The sequence below is a fragment of the Urocampus carinirostris genome, chromosome 8 (assembly GCF_059441175.1).
Source record: "Urocampus carinirostris isolate Australia breed hairy pipefish chromosome 8, RoL_Ucar_1.0, whole genome shotgun sequence".
NCBI lineage: Eukaryota > Metazoa > Chordata > Actinopteri > Syngnathiformes > Syngnathidae > Urocampus > Urocampus carinirostris.
Window position 1 is genome coordinate 44,027,730 of NC_142356.1, and position 19,328 is coordinate 44,047,057.

Below are 19,328 nucleotides of genomic sequence, written 5' to 3' on the forward strand. Positions count from 1 at the left end.
TTTTTAGTTAGCATTGCCGACAGTGTTTACAGTTAGCTTGTGCCAGCCCAACTCGTCACCAACAGTTTTTACAGCTAGCATGAGTAAGCATAGCATCAACTTCTCATCGCTAAGCATAATTTGTAAGCAAGAAGCAGATAGCATTGACCAATCAGTGTTTACAGCTAGCATGAGTAAGCATAGCATCAGCCAATCCCAGCAAATATTTGGGCCCATGTATTCCGGATGGGAGATTCTCAAAACCCATTATTCCGGATGGGGACTCGTATCGCTTATCCAGATAGAAGCACACGAGTCCTGGTCGGACCAGGATTTTTGGTATATGAATCGTTTGGGTACTCCAAAAGCTCTGGGAGGAGTTACTTTTTTGTCAGAAGATGGATATAAGAATAAATGATCTCGGGGGATTATATTATTTGTGCTTGCTCTGCAGTAGCAAGTAGCAGTTGAATGAGCAGTTGAGTTAAAACAAAAATCAATAATGACGACAGAACAATATAACAATCACTTACAGTGGTGATTTATTGCTGTGCCAACCAGCAAGTTTCTGGGCCAGTTTTGGAATTTGATCCGATCTGTTTCAATAAAGACAAAAGATTGCGATGGTTATCTGCAAATAAAAGGGAGGGACTCGCAGTCCTAAATTCTTCCAGGATTTATAGCGAGCATATTTTATTGAGTACGTTTGATTTATTTCCGTGCAACTTATTATTTAGTAGGTACTAGTCGCCCCAAAGACATTCATTATTATAAGTTAGGTAGTGCTAACTAGCTACGTTAGCGTCTTACCGTTGCCATTTCTTACTGCATGAACGGGCTGCTTTTATTGTAGATATCCAGGGATTCAAAACTTTAATCTTTTGCCTATTACATGTACAGTATTGAAAACTGTTGTGTGCTCTACCATAAAGCTTATTGCACCAAAATAAACGGCCAAAATAGCAATGAATAAAACTTGACGCAAAAGTTCAGGAGATAGCCGAAGTAAATAATTTCAAAATATTCAAAGTAAATTCTATACAGAGTGCAATATCTCCTTGATTTACTGTTATATTACATTTCCCCAAATTTTGGATACAGAATCATTATAGTACCATTTGTGCGGTGGGGACATTTCACGCCAGGGGTGCATTTGTCGGCAAAACAAACCACAGCAACGCACACCAGCTGTAAAGAACTGGTAAGCATCCAGACTTCTATAAGCTTTTAGATCAGCATCGGTGTATCGGGATACTCAATTTCCAATATAGTGGTACAGATTGTGTGGACTGAGGTCAGAACGATTTGGTTGAATGTGTGAATATTTCAAGAATAAGACTGTATGGGTCGGTAGCTAGGTTTGCTACTGCTATCCCCAGTTTCTCTAAGAAGCGTCTTCTGTGCTTTCCGACAAGGTGAGCTACCTCATCTGACAGCTGCACAATATTTGTTTGACTATTCCTTGCCAATGGTGTTGAATAGTATAGTTGTTTTTGTTGTTTTTGTCTACTCTTTAATGGCCTCATCCACTGTTCACTACAGTTTACTACCGTCCGTCATGTTGACATCACACGGTTAGGTAACGTGTGTGCAAAGGGTCAATGAGCACACGTCCATTCTTCGTAGAGCTCCTCATCAAGGTCCCGGTAGGAATTGAATTATTCCTTTGCTCATTCATCTATGACTATATATGCAGAAACGCATTTCAATACTACAACCTACATTTTGTTAAAAGCAAAGTAACACACACAATGACCTGACTAAATGAAAGGGAAAAAAAACGATCTACCGCTCTGTCCAACTTTGCTGATAAGCACTAAATTTCCACTAGCTAGAGCCAAAACAACATTTATGCTCAACAATTTTCTGTCTTCCCTTCCCTGCAGTTCCGGGCATCACCAGATGCTTCCCCTCCTGTCGTCATTGTCGTCACTCGTCCTGTACCTACGCCGGCTGCAGCATTCAGCCTTCCTGTCCCTGTCCCGCCAGATGCAGTCAGCCGAGGCCTGGCGCCTCCTCTGCCACTCCAGTCTGGCACTCCTCATCCTGTACAACAGACGACGCGAGTGTGAGGTGTCAAAGTTGTCCATAACAGAGTATAGAGGCCGGGTCACACCCCAATGTCCCGTTCCTGTTCCTCCTGGATCACCTCCGGCCCTCACCCCACTAGAGGCTTCGCTGTCCCCCTTCGAGCGTCTCGTTCTTTCCCACCTCCCAAGGGTTGGCGTCCAGGGTAAACGCGGGCGCAACCAGCCCCTCATTTTGCCACCTCACTGTGAACCATGCCTGGAGCTCCTCCTCCTGACACGGCATGATGTGGGCGTTGATCCACTTAACCCTTATATATTTGCAAGACCCTACCACTCCCCGGCCACACCCCTCCGAGGCACAGATCTCCTCCGAAGTCTAGCCCGCTCCAGTGGTACTCGCAATCCAAGGGCCATCACCCAGACCAGGGTGCGGCGGCAAGTGGCCATTTTAACACAGCTTTTGCTCCTCGGAGAAGGGGAGGAACTTTCCCAGCCAGGAACCAGCGCGGTAGAGAGGCTGGAGCACTTCCTGGAGCGGGAGTACCATGTGACGCAGAACTGCGCCGGGATTGGACAAGACCCGAGTCTCATGGGCAGAGTGGGCAGGGTTGTTCTGTGTGGGGAGAGAGATGGAGTGCTCTTCAGAGGGATGAGCTTGAACCACATCTGCTTGGAGTTGGATGGTAAGAAGACAGAAGAGCAAACTTTGTTTGTAGTTTTAGTCTTTTGCCATGGGTAGACCAGAGATAAGATCTTAAGCCCGGGTCGGGCTTAAAATGTCAACCATTAAGTTTCTCCCTGCTGAATTTGGTAAAATATATTTATGAAAATGTATACTAAAATAATGTGTTGGCACTGAACATAAAAAAACCCTTTTGACGAAAAAGATAATTGTTTTCAGCTTTTGGTATAGGTCAGAGGTCTCCAACCTTTTTTTTAGCTGAGAGCTACATTTTGTTACTAATTAGCGCAAAAGGTACCCAATTTGATGTATTTCTAAAATTACAACGTGGCTATTGGCTTGGTAAATATCTAAAAAGGTAGCTTGATAAGTTGGCTAGACAGGTAAACAAGTAAAAAAAACAAAAGGAAGCTAAATAGCTAGCTAAAAGAGTAAAAAAGCCCTCAAAATAGCCAGATCGAGCGCTTAAAAATAAAGCTAGCTAGCTAGGAAAGAGGCCAAAATGTAGCTTGATAACTAGCAAAAAAGTTAAAATGTTAGCTATATAGCATGCAAAAAATGTAAAGAAACTAGCTAGATAGCTTACTCAAAAAGGTAGGAAGATTGCTAGTTAGCTACAAACCTAAAAATGCAGCCAGATAGCTTGCTAAAAAAATTCAAACTTTTTGCTCATCTGCTTTATAAAACCCACAAATTAGAATTTAGTTTGTTGTATTTTTTGGCAAATAATCAATAAAAATATGAAAGAATACATTTTTTTAATCCATGAATAGATTCTCATTCTACTCTTTTAATTAATTGATTAAAAAGTTATTAATAGTATGAACTGGAATCTATTTTAACTTCTAAATCCAAAATTTATTATGTTGTTACTATGTTGTTAACCAGGTTAATTGTTAATAATAGGTTTGAATAGACTCCTGTCAACCAATTTTTATATACAATCATTTTACTAGAAAATCCCAATGACCCAGCTCTGGTGAGCTACTTTTCAAACATGTACCTTAGTTTTCCTTAAATGGCACCCTGGTACCCGCGGGCACCACTTTGGAGACCCCTGCCATAGGAAGACCAGAGGTAAGATCTTATGCCCGAGCCCGCGTCTGAACCCAACCCAGATTTCGGTCCGGGTCGGGCCTAAAGTGCCAATTATTATGTTTGGGTCAGGCTTGCTTCTCTCTCGCTGAATAAAATAAAAATATAAGTTTATAAAAATGTTTCCTAAAATAATGGGTGGATACTAAACTTAAAAAAAACCTACATTTTAAGAAAAAAATGATTTAAAAAAAACTTTCGGTTTATGCTTTGTCTCTCGGCTTCTCTTAAAGTGCTGCGCTAGATTTCTAAAGGTGGGGTGTGTCATTTGAGGTTTCCCTAAAAGGTTTAAATATAATATTTAATCTAATAAATATGTGTTAACAATGCCCAGCTAAGTTCAAATAACTTTTATAATTTATTATTTCCACCGTGCCTATCTGCTTGGACACGCAACACATTAGGGCAGGCATATCCAAAGTCCGGCCCGGAGGCCAGTTACGGCACGTAATAAAAATTACTACTGGCCTGCGGCCTCTGTCATTAAATCAACGATATGTGGCCCCCAGTAATGTTGACCATAGTATTTAATACATTTGTACAGATGATTCTTTCACTATTTCACCAATTGATGTCAATAGCCCTTTGGCCACCTTTCCTTTGGCTTTCTGTGAAAATGTTAGCCCATCCCATTTACAACATGTCACTGTAAATAAAAAAAGGAAAGTTGACTGTGAGGGCCGCCGCATCCTGGTCAGGGGGGATGGGAGTAAAGTAAAAGCTAACTGCAAACGAACGGTGTGGAAAGGTAAATCAACTGGAAGATGTTTCAACAGTACAGCAGCGCTTTTTAACAAGACCATGCGAGCCAAATGAAAATGCTACAAAGTAGGGCTTGCACGATTTTGAGAAAAAAACCTAATTGCAATTTTTCAGACCTGTGTTGCAATTTCGATGTGATTTTTAAAAGAAAGGTGCATTTTATTTGCTAGTTTTGTTATTTTTGTAAATACTTAACACTTTGATGCTGACTTGCCATTACATACATTCTTCCATGAGTGAATTAGCCAACTGTTTTTTTTTTATTTTAAATCATCTTTAGAAGAATAATTTCGTTTTTTTAAATCCTACTTTTGCATTTTAGTGTTATTTCTAGTAACATGCCTTAACCCGCCTGCTAGCGGTCAGACTGTTAAGAAGCAAAGACTTGTTTCTATGATGTTACCAGTCACACGCAGACATACCCGGGCGGCAGTAGCTAAGGAGGAAAAGCGCTCGTCTTGGGATCGCAGTTCGAATCCCGGCTCCTCTGTGTTACATGTCGAAGTGTCCTTGGGTAAGACACTGAGCCCCTCATGCCCCCAATAAGCAGGTTGGCGCCTTGCATGGCTGTACGGCCGCTATTGGTGTGTGAGTGTGGGTGAATGGGTAAATGTGAAGCACAATGTAAAGCGCTTTGGGAAGTCTTCATTGACTTGAAAACCGGTATATAAATGCAAATCAGATCATTACCCTTAGAAATTGTATAAAATACTAATGTTTAGTTTGATCAACTATAACCTAGGACCAGGTAAGTCTTCATGGTATTGTCCCAGCTGTGTTCTAGCTAAGATGCCAATTCTAAACTCATCTTGAATGTGATTGCAAAAAAAAAATGTCAATAAGATTTTGGTTAATTGTACAGCTCTACTACAAGGTCGCGACACTGATAGCAAAGCACTGCAAACCTTTCATGGAGGCTGAATTAATGAAAGACTGTTCAAAGAATATCCAGGCTGAATCGTCTGTCCTCACCCATTTTCAGTATGCCAAATCATGCACGCTTTCTGAAAAGTTAGGGCATCCCTGCATTAGGTAGAAGTAAAGGGTGGGAGAAAGGTGGGAGGTTGGAAAGTGACTTTGTGCTAGTCATCGCAATTTTTTGTGTAGCATGAAAATAGTAAAAGTAAGAAATTCCTGTTTCAAATACAGTCCAAACGCCAACCCAAAGCCTAAAAAGAATGACTTGATAAATGATCTGCCTTAGGCTTTTATCATGATTTAAAGCCAGGAGATAGCGGTAGAGAATAACAAATTCCAGACAGCACCTTTAAGGACGTGCCCAATTTCAATCCGTCAAATTCCCTGACAGCCTTAAAATTTGTCACTCAACACTTAAAAAAAATCTAAAGAAATATAAAAGGTGTACATGTTTACACAGTATCTTTGAATCTAGACTTAGTTACAAAAGACTGGCTTTAGAATAGAATATACCTTTATTGTCATGGTTACAAAATGGGTTGAACATATTGTGACAACGAAATTTGACGTGGCACTCCAGTTCACATTTCACAGTGAGGATAAAAGAAAACAAATAAGATAAAGGAACAAAGAAGATAAGGTTATAATTTACACAATATAAAGGAACCAAGAAGATAAAGGTTATAATTTACACAATATTTACACAAGAAATGTGGGCAAGTAGGATGTTACATTCAGTTTTGGGATCGTAAAAGTTTATTGGAGAAGCTGGGGTTTGAACCCAGGACCTTACACACGCAAAGTATATTTATCATAAATCACCTCTCCTCCTCCCAAGTCCTCTCAAAGAAAATATGAAATTTTGGGTTTCCTCCTGGCTTCTGCAAATTAAGTTGATGGGTTGGGTTCGGGCTGAGTCAGGCTTTAATACCTGTGGGTCTGGGTCAGGTAGGGCTGGATCTTACCTCTACACTGCCATAGATAGACTGATACATTTTCCTATTTTCTCTTCCACCCTCCAGTCATGTCGGGAAACTCCGCAGACTCATTTTCGGAGGGAGAATCTGAAGGGGAGCATGTCCAGGAGAACCCAGAGTCGCCTACGCAGGCCTCGTCTCCTAAATCTACAGCCACCATGCTTTATGTCCGGAAAGGCAAGAACAACGGTAGAGTGGGGCGACCCAAGAAACCCCAAAACGCAAAGATACTTGCTCCGCCTTCTCTTCCTCCTCCTGTACTGCCAATCAACAGAAGGAGAGGCTCAGGTACAGTGTTGGGCATGTTACTTGAAAAAAGTAATTATAGTTACTCTCTACTCCTTCCAAAAAAGTAACTGAGGTAAATAACTAAATTGGTCTAAAGTAAAAGTACGGTAACTAAAACCTTGTAATATTTATTTCACCTCACTAGAAAAACAATTATCATACACTTGAAACACACACACAGAAACGTATGTAAACACACATGAAAATGTACTTAAACCTACACGGAAACGTACATAAGCACGCACAAAATTGTACGTAAACACAGAACTTAAGTAAACTCGTGGTGTACGTACATACGTGAAAATGCAGGGGAACCCGCACGGAAACGTATGTCATCACATAAAACGTATGTGAATACTAGGGCTGCACGATTTACCAAAATGTAATCCATATCGTAATGACGTGGTGCGATAGTGTAACCACAAAACACTGCATTTTTTTCAAGGATTTATTGTTTCAGTTTGTTATTTGAGTGGAGTGTCTGGCCGAAAGAATTGTCACATTTCAGGGTTTAGCAGTACTGACCAATCAGAAGCAGGTTTTAATGGCAGCAGCCAATAAAGGCGGGGCAAAGTTTGCGGGATGTGTGTGCATGGCTTCGATAGGCTGGTGTAGCCGGGTGCACAACTGGTCACTTGAACAAACACAATCAACTTTAGTGACTCGTTACATTGAAAATTAATTGATCAATTAAATCGGACTCTGAGGAAAGTCAGAAAAGCGCAAAGAATATATGATCAACAGTAAGTGCTCCCTGGACTTTAATCGTGTCCAGGAATCTTTAGATAGATACTTTATTCATCCCCGCAGGGAAATTCACATTTCCAGCAGCATCCCTTCGCTGAGAACAATACAATAATAAAGCAAAAGGAATACAATATTCAAATACCCAGTGTGACGTGTTAATACCCACTGTAGCGTGTTGAATAGAGTATTTAAATAGTGCTACATAAAATACACACTACAATAAAAGTACGGTAATATGCAATGTAGGGGGTGTGGTTTAGTGTGGGCCTTTACTCCGCCGGGTGGAGTTAGGCAGTTTCTGAAGGGAAAGCTAACAGCTAAGCTAACAAGTTTTAAGCTACCACTGCCAAACGTGGCTAGTCACAAACGCCTGATCCAGTGCCACTATAACGAACGACTTGGAGCTACCACTGGTGTAAAACGGCTACATTCGTGACTCTTGTATTTTAATCATCACAAAAACCTAGCAGAAGTCGCGATTACCCGTCACAAGCTTGTAGCTAGTCATCCACTCTCTAAATCGCTTTCTTACACTGAAAGGAATAGCCCAATTTTGTTGTACTTATGTATCATAACAACAACTACCATTTATTCAACTGCAATCCTGTTTTTATTTGTACATCTAGAGTCGTGATTTTGTTAGTCGTATACTCTGTCTCTAAGGATGTCATCTCGAGGCAAGTTGAAGTTCTCCCCATAAACAAGACAAGCATGGAAATGCACTTTTCTTTAAAAATCAAAAATCGGATTGAAATTGCAATACAGGTCTGAAAAATCACAATTTTTTTTTCCAAAAAGGTGCAGCCCTGGTCAATACACACAAAATGCCTACGTAAACGCACGTAAACATGCATTAAAACGTACTTAACACAGCAAAAGTAACAGGTAAAAAAGTGAGTCAAATGACCCCGTCACTGAAAAAAAATAACGCCGGTACGTTTAAAGCGTTGTCATACCTGAGCAGTGTTGGGAATAGTGCTATTATAGATGGAACAATTTGTTTGGGTTAAGAAAAAAGACCCTGTTCGTATTTCTTCGGCTCGATCTTACTTCGAAGGTTGTCCCAATCCCATATTGATTCTGGATTTTGTTCTTGGATCTGATATTGGCGCTATTAGCGGTCCATTCCAGTTTCTGCTCCTGGTCTTTTTTCCTGTGGCTTCTGATTTCAGCATGCGATTATTGAACTCTGTTATTGGCTCTAGCATGTGATCTATACTGTCCATCTATAGAATTAGTTTTTTATTGTCCAGATAACAATGCAATGAAAAAAATGGGGCATCTAACAATGTCTCTTGGGGAGTACATTTTTATTTCTCATCTATTTATTTGTGTATTTCTAATGAAACCATTTTATTGAATTATTTTTAACGGAACCATTTTTTTTTATCCATCTCGTTATTTCTTCATTTAAATGCATACATAACTTGAATAAAGAAACAAAAATATACGAAATGTTAAGTCCCTTATGGGACAAAGAACCTGTTTATATGTCACAAATATTGCCACAAAGTTTGTGTCTCAACAGAAATATGAAAGCCACAAGTAATGCAATGTGTTAATTTTTTTAAAATCAAATAATTTTTCTTAACACCAAAAGTACCTCAGCCAAGCCATTTGGCTTTCCTACATAGAATGCCCAAAGGGCAGCCAACTGAATGGATTAGTTTAGCCTTTGATCTGTAAATGAGGCAAACTCTGCTGTGAACGAGTCAGCTAATCTGACGAAAATAAAATAGGGGCGTAACGAGCACATATTTTTGCATTACTACTCTTGTTCTATTTTTGTAGTGTTTCTGCAGTTTGATTTCTGTAGTATTTTTGTACTACCACCCACCACATTTCATTTGAACAACCCCACCTTGATGCATTTACATAACAATGTTGACGAAATGGCTGATAATATATTTTTAAATTGCACAGCCCTTTGGCTGTCTGATGGTCATTCTGAAATGGGTAAGAAAATTCCTGAGACTTCTTGTTATAATGGATCCGTGAAGCCAAGCATTGACACGCCACAACATTTCCTCCCCTCAGGTAAGCGCGGCGTCCTAAAGCGTCCCTGGTCGGAAGCAGAGCGAGCTGCAGTGGAGGCTCACCTGACCCAAAACATCAACGAGTTCCGAGTGCCCGCAAAAGCCGACTGCGAGCGCTGCTTACAAAAATGTCCCCTGTTGGTCAGCAACCAGCGGGACTGGCGAGCTATCAAGTTTTATTGCCACAATCGCATCCAACTGCTTAAGAAAAATCAACGGCGCGAAAGCGAGATGCAGCCCCTCTCCGTCTGTTGAGAATAAAGGACTCCCAGAAAGAACTATTCACATCTAACAGTCAGAGCCATTAACTCATTCAGCGCCATTTATGTATTTTTATGTCATTTTACTTTTTGTTTCTATTTGTATATGTTTACTTCAATTTACAACAAAATACACTCCCTTTGCAAAAAAAATTACATTCTTAGTTCATTGTCAGAAAACGATTCATATTTTTCTTGTATTTATACAACAATTTTACTTATGTTTATATCTACATTAAACTCGCATTACAAAAAGTGAATAGTTTCAACCCAATAATACAAATCAGCAATATTATTGGCAAGTTCTTCCTTTTTTTGGCCTTATTTTATCATAATCAATATATAATCAATTTCCTTAAACAACATCATTAGCAAATTATAGCGTGTAAAAAAGTCATCTGCTGCCACCTACTGATATGAATAGTTGTGATCGTTACAAAGCTGATCAAAGGAAGACAGTAAATGTAATGCAGCCTTTTCTGATTTTTTTAGGTGGGATGTCTCCGCTCATTAATGTGTTTAATTAGAATGAAAGGAACATTTAAGTTTTACGCCAAGCCTAGAAGAGGGTTTTTTTCTAATGGTGCAATTAGCCTCAGTATTGTGCATTACAGTGGGGTAAATAAGTATTTATTCAACCACTAATTGTGCAAGTTTTATTTTCAAAGAGTTAATTTGAAAATCATGGTGATAAATAAGTGTGTCGTCAATACCAAAAGATTATCTTGATACTTTGTTACGTACCTATTGTTGGCAAGAATGGAAACAAACGATTTTTGTAACTCTTACAAGCTTTTCATGTATTGTTGCCGGTATTTGGCCCATTCCTCCATGCGGATCTTCTCTAGAGCAGTGATGTTTTGTCGGGCTGTCGTTGGTTAACATGGACTTTCAACTCCCTCCACGGATATTCTATGGGGTCGAGATCTGGATAAAAGCCCTCTCCAGGACCTTTAAATGCATCTTAGGAAGCCTCTCTTTTGTTGCCCTGGCTGTGTGTTTAGGTTTAATGTCACGCTGAAAGACCCAGCCACGTCTTATCTTCAATGCCCTTGCTGATGGAAGGAGATTTTCACTCAAAATTTCTTGATACATGACCCCATTCATTCTTTCTTTTACACGGATCAGTCGTCCTGGTCCATTTGAAAAACGGCACGTTTCCACCCCCACGTTTTTCATTAAGATAACTTGCCTAAATACTTATTTGTCCCATTGTATGTCATTCAATTTACTTTCCTAATCCTTACAGTAAATTAATGTACTTGGTGTTATTGGACTGAGAGCTTGCGATGGAGGTAATTTTTTTTCACTCAGAGTTGAGATTGTAGTTTTCACGTGAAAGACGATTAAGGTGACGTCAGAATGTTTTGTTGTTGACATTTTCAGAATTTGTGCATGTTCTTTCCCTCATGTTTTTCTTTACCTGTAACCAACATTTGTTTTCCACTGCAGGAAAAAAACTTTTTTTGACCTCCTTGTTCTGGATATGACTTGTGGTCGTTATTCTTTCCTTAGACATAGCTGTTATCACCTGTGAAATGTGATACTTTTGTGTTTTGATATTTGTGTCAATAGCTGGCGTATTTTTGTCACTGACACTTGGCGGTGAAAAAAAAATCATTCAATACATCTCTATCGGTTAAAAGCTTCCGTGAAAACCGAAGACTCATACTTGAAGTCAAATTAAACTTTAGTTTGATTTCGAATGTCAATTCTTTGCTTCAGCCTTGTCATATATGTTGTACATAACAAGTTTTAAGACTATACGTATCCTCTATTTCCGAGTATATTTTCTTGTTTGTAAATACTTGTCAGATAAACGAAAAAACAAATGATTGTTTCGCTCTGGTTGGTGTTGTTTTTCTTTTAAAGCCAGATCTCTTCCTGTTTTTTTTGTTGTTGTTTTGCACTTTATATTTTACCTTATATTTTTGACCATGACTGATGTAAAATCTTGGATTCAGGAGGAGTAGTGTGGTTTTTGTCTGGGCTGTGGAGCAGCGGACAAGCTTTACACACTGCAGTAGAGGTAGGATTTCTGGCCGGGCCAACATCCATCATTGGCCCGGGCTTGTTGCGCTGTTAGATTTGTCGTCTGCTCAGCTAGCTCGTCTCTAATCATCTCGTCCTCCAAATCTCCGAACCTGCAGAGTGTGGTTGAGCCCTGGAGGTTGGTGACGTAACGGTGGAAAGCTGTCGACGCTGCCGTAAGATAATCCGTCGCACCTCGGCTCTGTGGAGCGGTGAAGAGAAAGACGAGGAATGCAGTCTACGCATTTCCTGGGTCAGAGGCTTTGAAATATCCGTTGGCCTTCACTGCACAGGCCACATGGATTAGCATTGCCCGCCTTCTTGCGTCGCCAGTGTCAAATAGCCTGATGGCTTCCATAAAAGTCCCAAAAGATCTGGGACTGGCAGATTTCCATGCAGGATGAGGAATGAAGTAAGGGCCGAGAGTAGAAGCACCATCCTTGCAGCCAATGTTGTGTTTAATAAGGCACTTGGCTCTATGCTCAGTTGTGTTCCTCGGGGAGCCCTGTGGGGGGTGCATCTGAAGTATGGGGAACCAGAGAGTCTTATCCGGGCTGTTTGGTCCCTGTATGACTGGTGCCAGTTTCTTGGCCGCATTGCGAGTAGTGTGTCTGATTGGACTCAGCAAAGGCTACCATTTGTCACCCATTCTGTTCAAACTTTTATGGACAGAATTTGTAGTTGAGACGTGTCGTTGTAGCGGGGCAGTTTTGGGCGGGCTCAGCATTGAATCTTTGCTTTGTGCAGATGTTGTGGTGCTGTTGGCTCCATCAAGCCATTAACTTTAGCTCTCCCTGGAGCGCTTCGCAGCAGAGTGCAAAACAGCAGGGATTAACATCAGCACCTCAAACGGAGACCATAGTTCTTGGCCGGAAAAAGGTGGCATGCTCTTGCCTGGTGGAGGCCAAAGGAAAAACCCCGGACACGCTGGAGAGACTACGTCTCTGGGCTGGCCTGGGACCGCCTCGGGATCATGTCGGTTGAGCTGGGCGAATTGGCTGGGAATATGGAGTTCTGGGCTTCCCAGCTGAGGCTGCTGACCTGACCCCGGACAAGCGGAAGATGGATGGTTGGATAGATATGTTAATTGTATTGAGTGGTTTCCTGATGAAATTTAAATATTAGAGGTTGAAGTGTTTGTTTTTTTTAATTGGGTTAAATGCAATTTTTAAATTTTTATTTTATTTTATTAAATACAACAATCTTTTGTAAATGTAACAGAAAACTGACATTTTACTTAAAGTTACCACACTGGGTGTTTTTGGATATATGTGGTTGGTGTTGGACTTGATTTGGTCAACAAAAGTACGTCCTAACAAAAGGACAGCTAAACAAAAATGGTTAAAATTGGGTTGTTAACCAAAGGTACGATTTATTAGTACATTGAAAAAAAAACAATTCAATTAACTTTCATAACTATCTACAATGAAAGTAACATTTTTTTTTTTTTTTTTAAACAACATTTACAAAACGATGTATTTTGGACAAATCTGTCTGGTTTTAAACTTTAATTCTGACCAGATTTGTCAAAAAAAAAAAAACATTTTCGGCTTGATTTAGTCCACAAATAGGACTTCCAAAGTTGGGTTGTTAACCTGTAGTACTATTAATTGGTAAAAATGCTGCACCGCTTTTGAAAATAGTTCAATAATTCAATTGTTTTTTTTGAACGAGATAGTTTCTATGAAACTAACAGAAAAGCGACGGCACTGATTGGAAAAATCCGCTTGGTTTTAGACTGGATTTACTCCACAAAGAGACTTCGAAAATTGAGTTGTTAGTCCTGATTGCAATTCAATACTGGTTCAAAAGAATATTTAACCGAATTTTTTCTTTTTGATATAACTCTTTGCCGTAAAAGAAACATCCAACTGCCGATTTAAAAGTTTAAAAGTAACGACAACGGCTGTTTTTTGGGCAAATCTGTCCGGCTTCAGACTTGATTTAGTCCACAAATGGGACTGGTAAAATTGGGTTTGATTAGTTGGTACTTCGAAAAAATATTTCACTTAATTTTGATACAACCAATTTTGATCAATGTAACAACATGTACGTTTAAAATTAGATGTGACAGCACCAGACATGTTCTGGAAAAAATCTGGCTAGTTTTAGGCTTAAATTAAGCCTTCAGATGGATGCTTAATGTAGGGTTGTTGACTTATGACAAAATAAATTCATACTTGTATGTTAAAATCCTACTTTTTTTTTAAACTGCTCTATAAAAGGACCATAAAACTGACAATTTACAATTACGACACTGTCCTTTCTTTGGACATTAAGATTAAGGCTAGTTCTGGTCAGTATTATACTTGATTTATTCCAGAAATAAGACACATGGGTTGTTCTGATAATGTCAACTGTTGGGCCTACTTAGTTTAATTATAGTTGTGCAAACTCTTCTCCAAATATTTAAAATCTGCAGGTATACATCACATGTTTATTGAAAGTGGGGATTAATAAATATGTGGTATTTAAAAACATTTAATCACTTGAATAATATATATAAATATATATATGTTTTAATATAAAATACACAGGTGTAATCAGCCAGATTTTGCACTCAAGCACCCTCATATTACAACTTTTTTAAAACTCAATTTTCATTAATAAAAACAGAATAGGCTTTAATTTATTGAAAAATGCTAGCAAAATTAAAGAAAAACAAAACTCAGTGATGTGAACAATCCAGCATCGAAAATACTTCACTGCCTTGAAATGATTCAGTCAATTTCATACCTAGCACTCCTCTTCATTTGGTGCATAACGGCAGAGTCGGGAGGCCCCGGTGTATTATGGTGAGAGTAGTTATTAAGGAAGAGTGTGATAATTCTGTTAGAAAAAGGAACATTCAAGCAATAAAAAGTCTTAAAAACGAAACATTCTACTAATAATAATGACATTTTAAAACAAAAGTCCTTTAGCAAAATATCCATCCATCTTTCATCTGCATTTCTTCTCATCAGTAGGGTCGCAGGAGTGCTGGGGCCCATCCCAACTATCTTCGGTCAGTGGCCATGCGTCACCCTGAACTGGTTGCCAGCCAATCGCAGGGAACCCAGAGACAGGCAACTCGCTTGCTCATTCACATCTAGAGACTATTTGGATCGGCCAATTAATCTGACATGTATGTTTTTGGAATGTGGGAGGAAACCGGAGTGCCTGGAGGAAACCCACACAAACGTGGGCAGATTATGCAAATTCTGCATAGGAAGGCTAGTAGCTGGATTTGAACTCATAACCTCAAAACTGGGCCGTCGACGTGCTGACCACTCGTCGACGTGCTGACCACTCATCCACTGTGCCACCTCTTTAGCAAAATATTTAAATTAAAATGTTAATGGAATTTTAAATAATATATCACTTTAAGTGAAATGAAGAAAACCCTAGGTGCTCAGCACCCCCAAAACTCTGAACCTAAAATCGCCCATGAGGAAATATCTAAAATATAAAACGGTTGGTATTAAATGCAGACATAGGTTTAGGTTTAAATACCACAATCCTCCATTAAATACGCTTGGCAGTCTTTTTTTTTATTATTTACAAAAAAAAAATAAAAATACAACCGCCAAATTGTTTGCATGAATGTTGAACGGACACTAGATAGAACTATTACTTCATGGACCAGAAGCACTTGTGAGGCTCGCTTGTACCGTCAGAGGTCGCTAAAGTCAAATCTGTAAGGCCGCACATGCTCTAATTGAATATGCAAGTTGTTTAACACAAGACAATTTCTATCCATTATCTGCACTGCTCATCATATATGATTTACAAAAAAATCTTGAAAAAAATTACACCCGCTAAATTTCCTAGTTTGCAAGAATGATAAACGGAGACTAGATAGAACTATTACTTCATGGACCAGAACACTTGTGAGGTTCGCTTGCATCGCGTTTCATTGGTCCCTGAGAGAAAAGAAGAAAAGATAGCAGGCATTAGTGCATTTATGTTTTTGTCGGTGGGTAATTCTCTGTGAAACAACGTGTCATGTTCGCATCATTTGCGTCCCTTATTATTCTGTAAAAGTCGCAAAATGTCCATAAAAAATACTTAAATCATTCAATTATTTGCACCGCTTATCCTCAGTAGCGAGTGCTGGAGTCCATCCCAACCAACTTCGGGCAGTGGAACATCCTGAACTGGTTGCTAGCCAGATGTAGGGCACACATAGAGACACACCACTCACTCGCCCATTCACACCGAGGGACAATTTACCTGTAGACCGACAATTAACCTGACATGCATGTTTTTGGAATGTGGGAGAAATCTGGAGTGCCCTGAGGAAACACTCGCAGGCACGGCGAGAACATACAGATTGCTGGATTGGGATGCATGACCTAAGGACTGTCCTGCGGATGTGCTTAACACTCGGCTGCGGTGCAGCCACTTATTCAAGTCAAATCAAGTCATGTTTATTTGTGTAGCCCTTAATCACAAAGAGTCTCAAAGGGCTGCACAGACCACAGGTTATTGCAAACCACAGACTATTATTACACCACCCCCTGATCTAAAACCTACATTAGAGCATGAAAAACCTCAACATGAGGAAAATGAAGAAACCTTGAGAAGGGACCGCACATGAGGTAATCCCCCTTCCAGGATGACCAGGCTGCAATGGATGTTGCAATAATAAATAATACACAAAATATTGTCAACATAAAATATAGGTTATTCAAATGCCATGGAACAGAAGTCGGGTAATGTGATCAAACTTTCTTGTCTTAGTTAAAAGCCTCGGTGCAGCATTTTGTACCAGCTGAAGGTGATTGCGGCACAAAAGAATACCGTATTTTCACGACTATAAGGCGCACCGGGTTATAAGGCGCACCCCCCAAAAATAGTTTTTTGTCCTATATTTTCCATACACAAGGTGCACCGGACTATAGGGCGCTACAGTGGGAACGTCAACAAAACAGTCTGTTCAGTCAAACGTATTAACCCCTTAACATTCAGACGGCTCGCAAAGAAGCAAATATGTGTCTTGTTCCGTTTTTATTTTAATGTTCGAAATAAAGTTTTCATTCATTCATTCCACATCATTAGGAAGGGTAAACTATTGGTGTGGTGGGATTCAAGAAATGCCAATCATTTCTTTGTTTCTATTTTCTTTTTGCTGGCAACTGTGTGGACAGCAAAGTAAGAATTTAATTGTGCATGGAATTGTGGTTATTTATTGTGCATATGACAATAAGCACTTTGAATTGAATTGAATTTAAAAATAGACTCATCACAGAAACATCAAGATCAGACAGGAACAAGATACTGGGAAAATATAAAGTAGCTCACCAAAGTCGTCTTGCAGCCATCACGTTCTGTAATAATACGCAACCATGGTCCTCTTACAGCCATGAGTGTAGTAAATCCAACCGTGTAAAACATTTAGACACTCCAAAACACACAATAATGCCGACAAAAGAAAAAATCAGATGAGAAGCATCTGCATCGATGGATGTTGGTTGTTGCTAGCTGTCTGTTTAGCCCCATAATTCCTGTTGACAAATACAGACTACAGGAGTAGAAATGTTTTCTCCTGGCCGTAGAGCAACCAAACATGTGATTCACATCTTTTTCGGCCAATTGCAGGCTTTGTTTTGCCCGCTTTAGCCTACACGAACCTGTAAATGCTAAATAAGACTGGCCTCCTTTACCTCCCAATAACTTTAGCCAATAGTGACCAATCCCAACGATGATTGACACATTAGTTAGGAAATGAAACACCGGTATATATATCCTAGCATACACCGTGGACTACTTCGCCTATTGGGGGAAATCTAGTCGGCAGCTGCTTGCCTTAGATGAGAGACCTTGCGACTTAATATTGATCCATATATACAAGGCTCACTGTATTGTAAGGCGTATGGTCCGCTTTTGAAAAAAAGGCTTTTAGGTGCGCCTTATAGTCGTGAAAATACGGTAACCCCAAAATCCTTTTCGACACTGTAGCATCGCTAACAAGGCAATAGATAATTCCAGATAGTTCTACAGATGTAGCCCATGACTTTATGGTCTTCTTTAATAAGATTCAACGTATACGGGAAGAAATTTCTAAAGAAAATGTGAATACATTACTTATTAAAGGTCTGAAATCTGGTGGCTGTCCAGGGATTTTTTGCCTATTTTTTATCGATCTGTCACTTGATAATCTTAAACAGGTGGTGAATACGGCCAAACAGACTACTTGCCTGTTTGACCTGCTTCCGGGTTTGCTGATTAAAGGTCTTTTTGGGATCCTTGGACCTTCAGTTCTAAATATTATAAACATATCACTCTCCTCAGGTGTAGTTCCAGCGGCTTTAAGTCCGCTGTTATTAAACCTACACTGAAACGACCCAACTTTGATCCAGAAAGCTTATGATAGGGGCCGGTCACACAGCCGTTTGCGGCTGAATCACGGCTAAAATTTTGCGTTTTTTTTTTGCCCGTGGTTGCCCGCGATGGAAAATGCGCAAAATTGGCCAAACCGCTGTTCATCGGTGGTATGCCCGCAAAACAGACGCCGGCGACTGTTCCGCTTCCTCATCGCGTAATTTCTGCGTCTTTTTCTCATGTGGACCACGGGTATAAAAGCTCCCGAGCCGGTGTTGTGCCCAAATCCGACTCCTACGCAAAGCCAATATGTTATTATTGTAATAGTTTTTCATTTTTATTTTATTATCTTGAAAAGAAATGTCAAGAAATATAAATGGATTAAGACGAGGTCACTACGCTGACGGGGATCCATGTTCACCCCCTTGACGTCTCGAGCACAGCTGACGTGTGCTCGGCAAATCGCGCTGTATATACGCGGAGAAAGGCGTTTGACCGTCACACGCGTAACACGCTAATTTCATGTAATAACACCGCGATACAGGCGCAGAACATGCTATTACCATGCTCCACCCACGATGACCCGCTGAAATTTCCCGTCCTACCCATGTGTAACCACGCCCTGGCCGCGGCCAGAGCACGTCGTTCCGCGTCATTTCCGCGTCGTTACTTCGTGTGCCGCCCGCGGTTAACACGTGCTCAAAGTTTTGAGCAGCTCAAAACTTTTTCGCGCGGCCACCCGCGTGTGAATATCCGACCGCGAGTAAAGCACTGCTGTATCTCGTCCAACAGTGCCCAACAGCGTCTGCTTCACGGCCAGAAATTTCTGGTTCAGCCTTGATACGCCCGTGAAAGGCTGTGTACCCGCGCTTTAAAGAATTGAGCAGCGCAAAACTGCCACTCGCGCGCGAATTTCCGACCGCGTGTTAAGCACTGCTGTATCTCTTCTCTATGGCGATCTCAAAGCGTCCAATAGCGTCCGCCTCACAGGCAGAAATTTCTGGCCGTGATTCAGCCGCAAACTGCTGTGTGACCGGCCCCTTAATTATAGACCTGTGTCAAACCTACCGTTTCTTTCTAAAGTACTTGAACAAGTTGTGGCAGAGCATCTAAATGATTTTATTTTCGAAAACAATCTTTTTGAATCCATGCAATCAGGATTCAGGGCTAACCACTCTACTGAGACAGCCCTGATTAAGGTAACCAATGATCTTCTACTG

The 19,328-nt window shown here is 40.3% G+C and overlaps 1 protein-coding gene across 2 annotated transcripts in view; it reads left to right on the plus strand.

Moving 5' to 3' along the window:
• The window catches only part of LOC148361969 (uncharacterized), a 37,047-nt gene extending 25,425 nt beyond the window's left edge, over nt 1–11,622 (plus strand). For both annotated transcript variants that reach the window (XM_088342834.1, XM_088342835.1), the window contains 3 exons: nt 1,866–2,692; nt 6,489–6,731; nt 9,516–11,622. In XM_088342834.1, the coding sequence (XP_088198960.1) occupies nt 1,866–2,692; nt 6,489–6,731; nt 9,516–9,769 (1,324 nt within the window). In that variant the 3' untranslated portion in view covers nt 9,770–11,622. The remainder of the gene's footprint in view (nt 1–1,865; nt 2,693–6,488; nt 6,732–9,515) is intronic.
• Nucleotides 11,623–19,328: the final 7,706 nt, after the last annotated feature.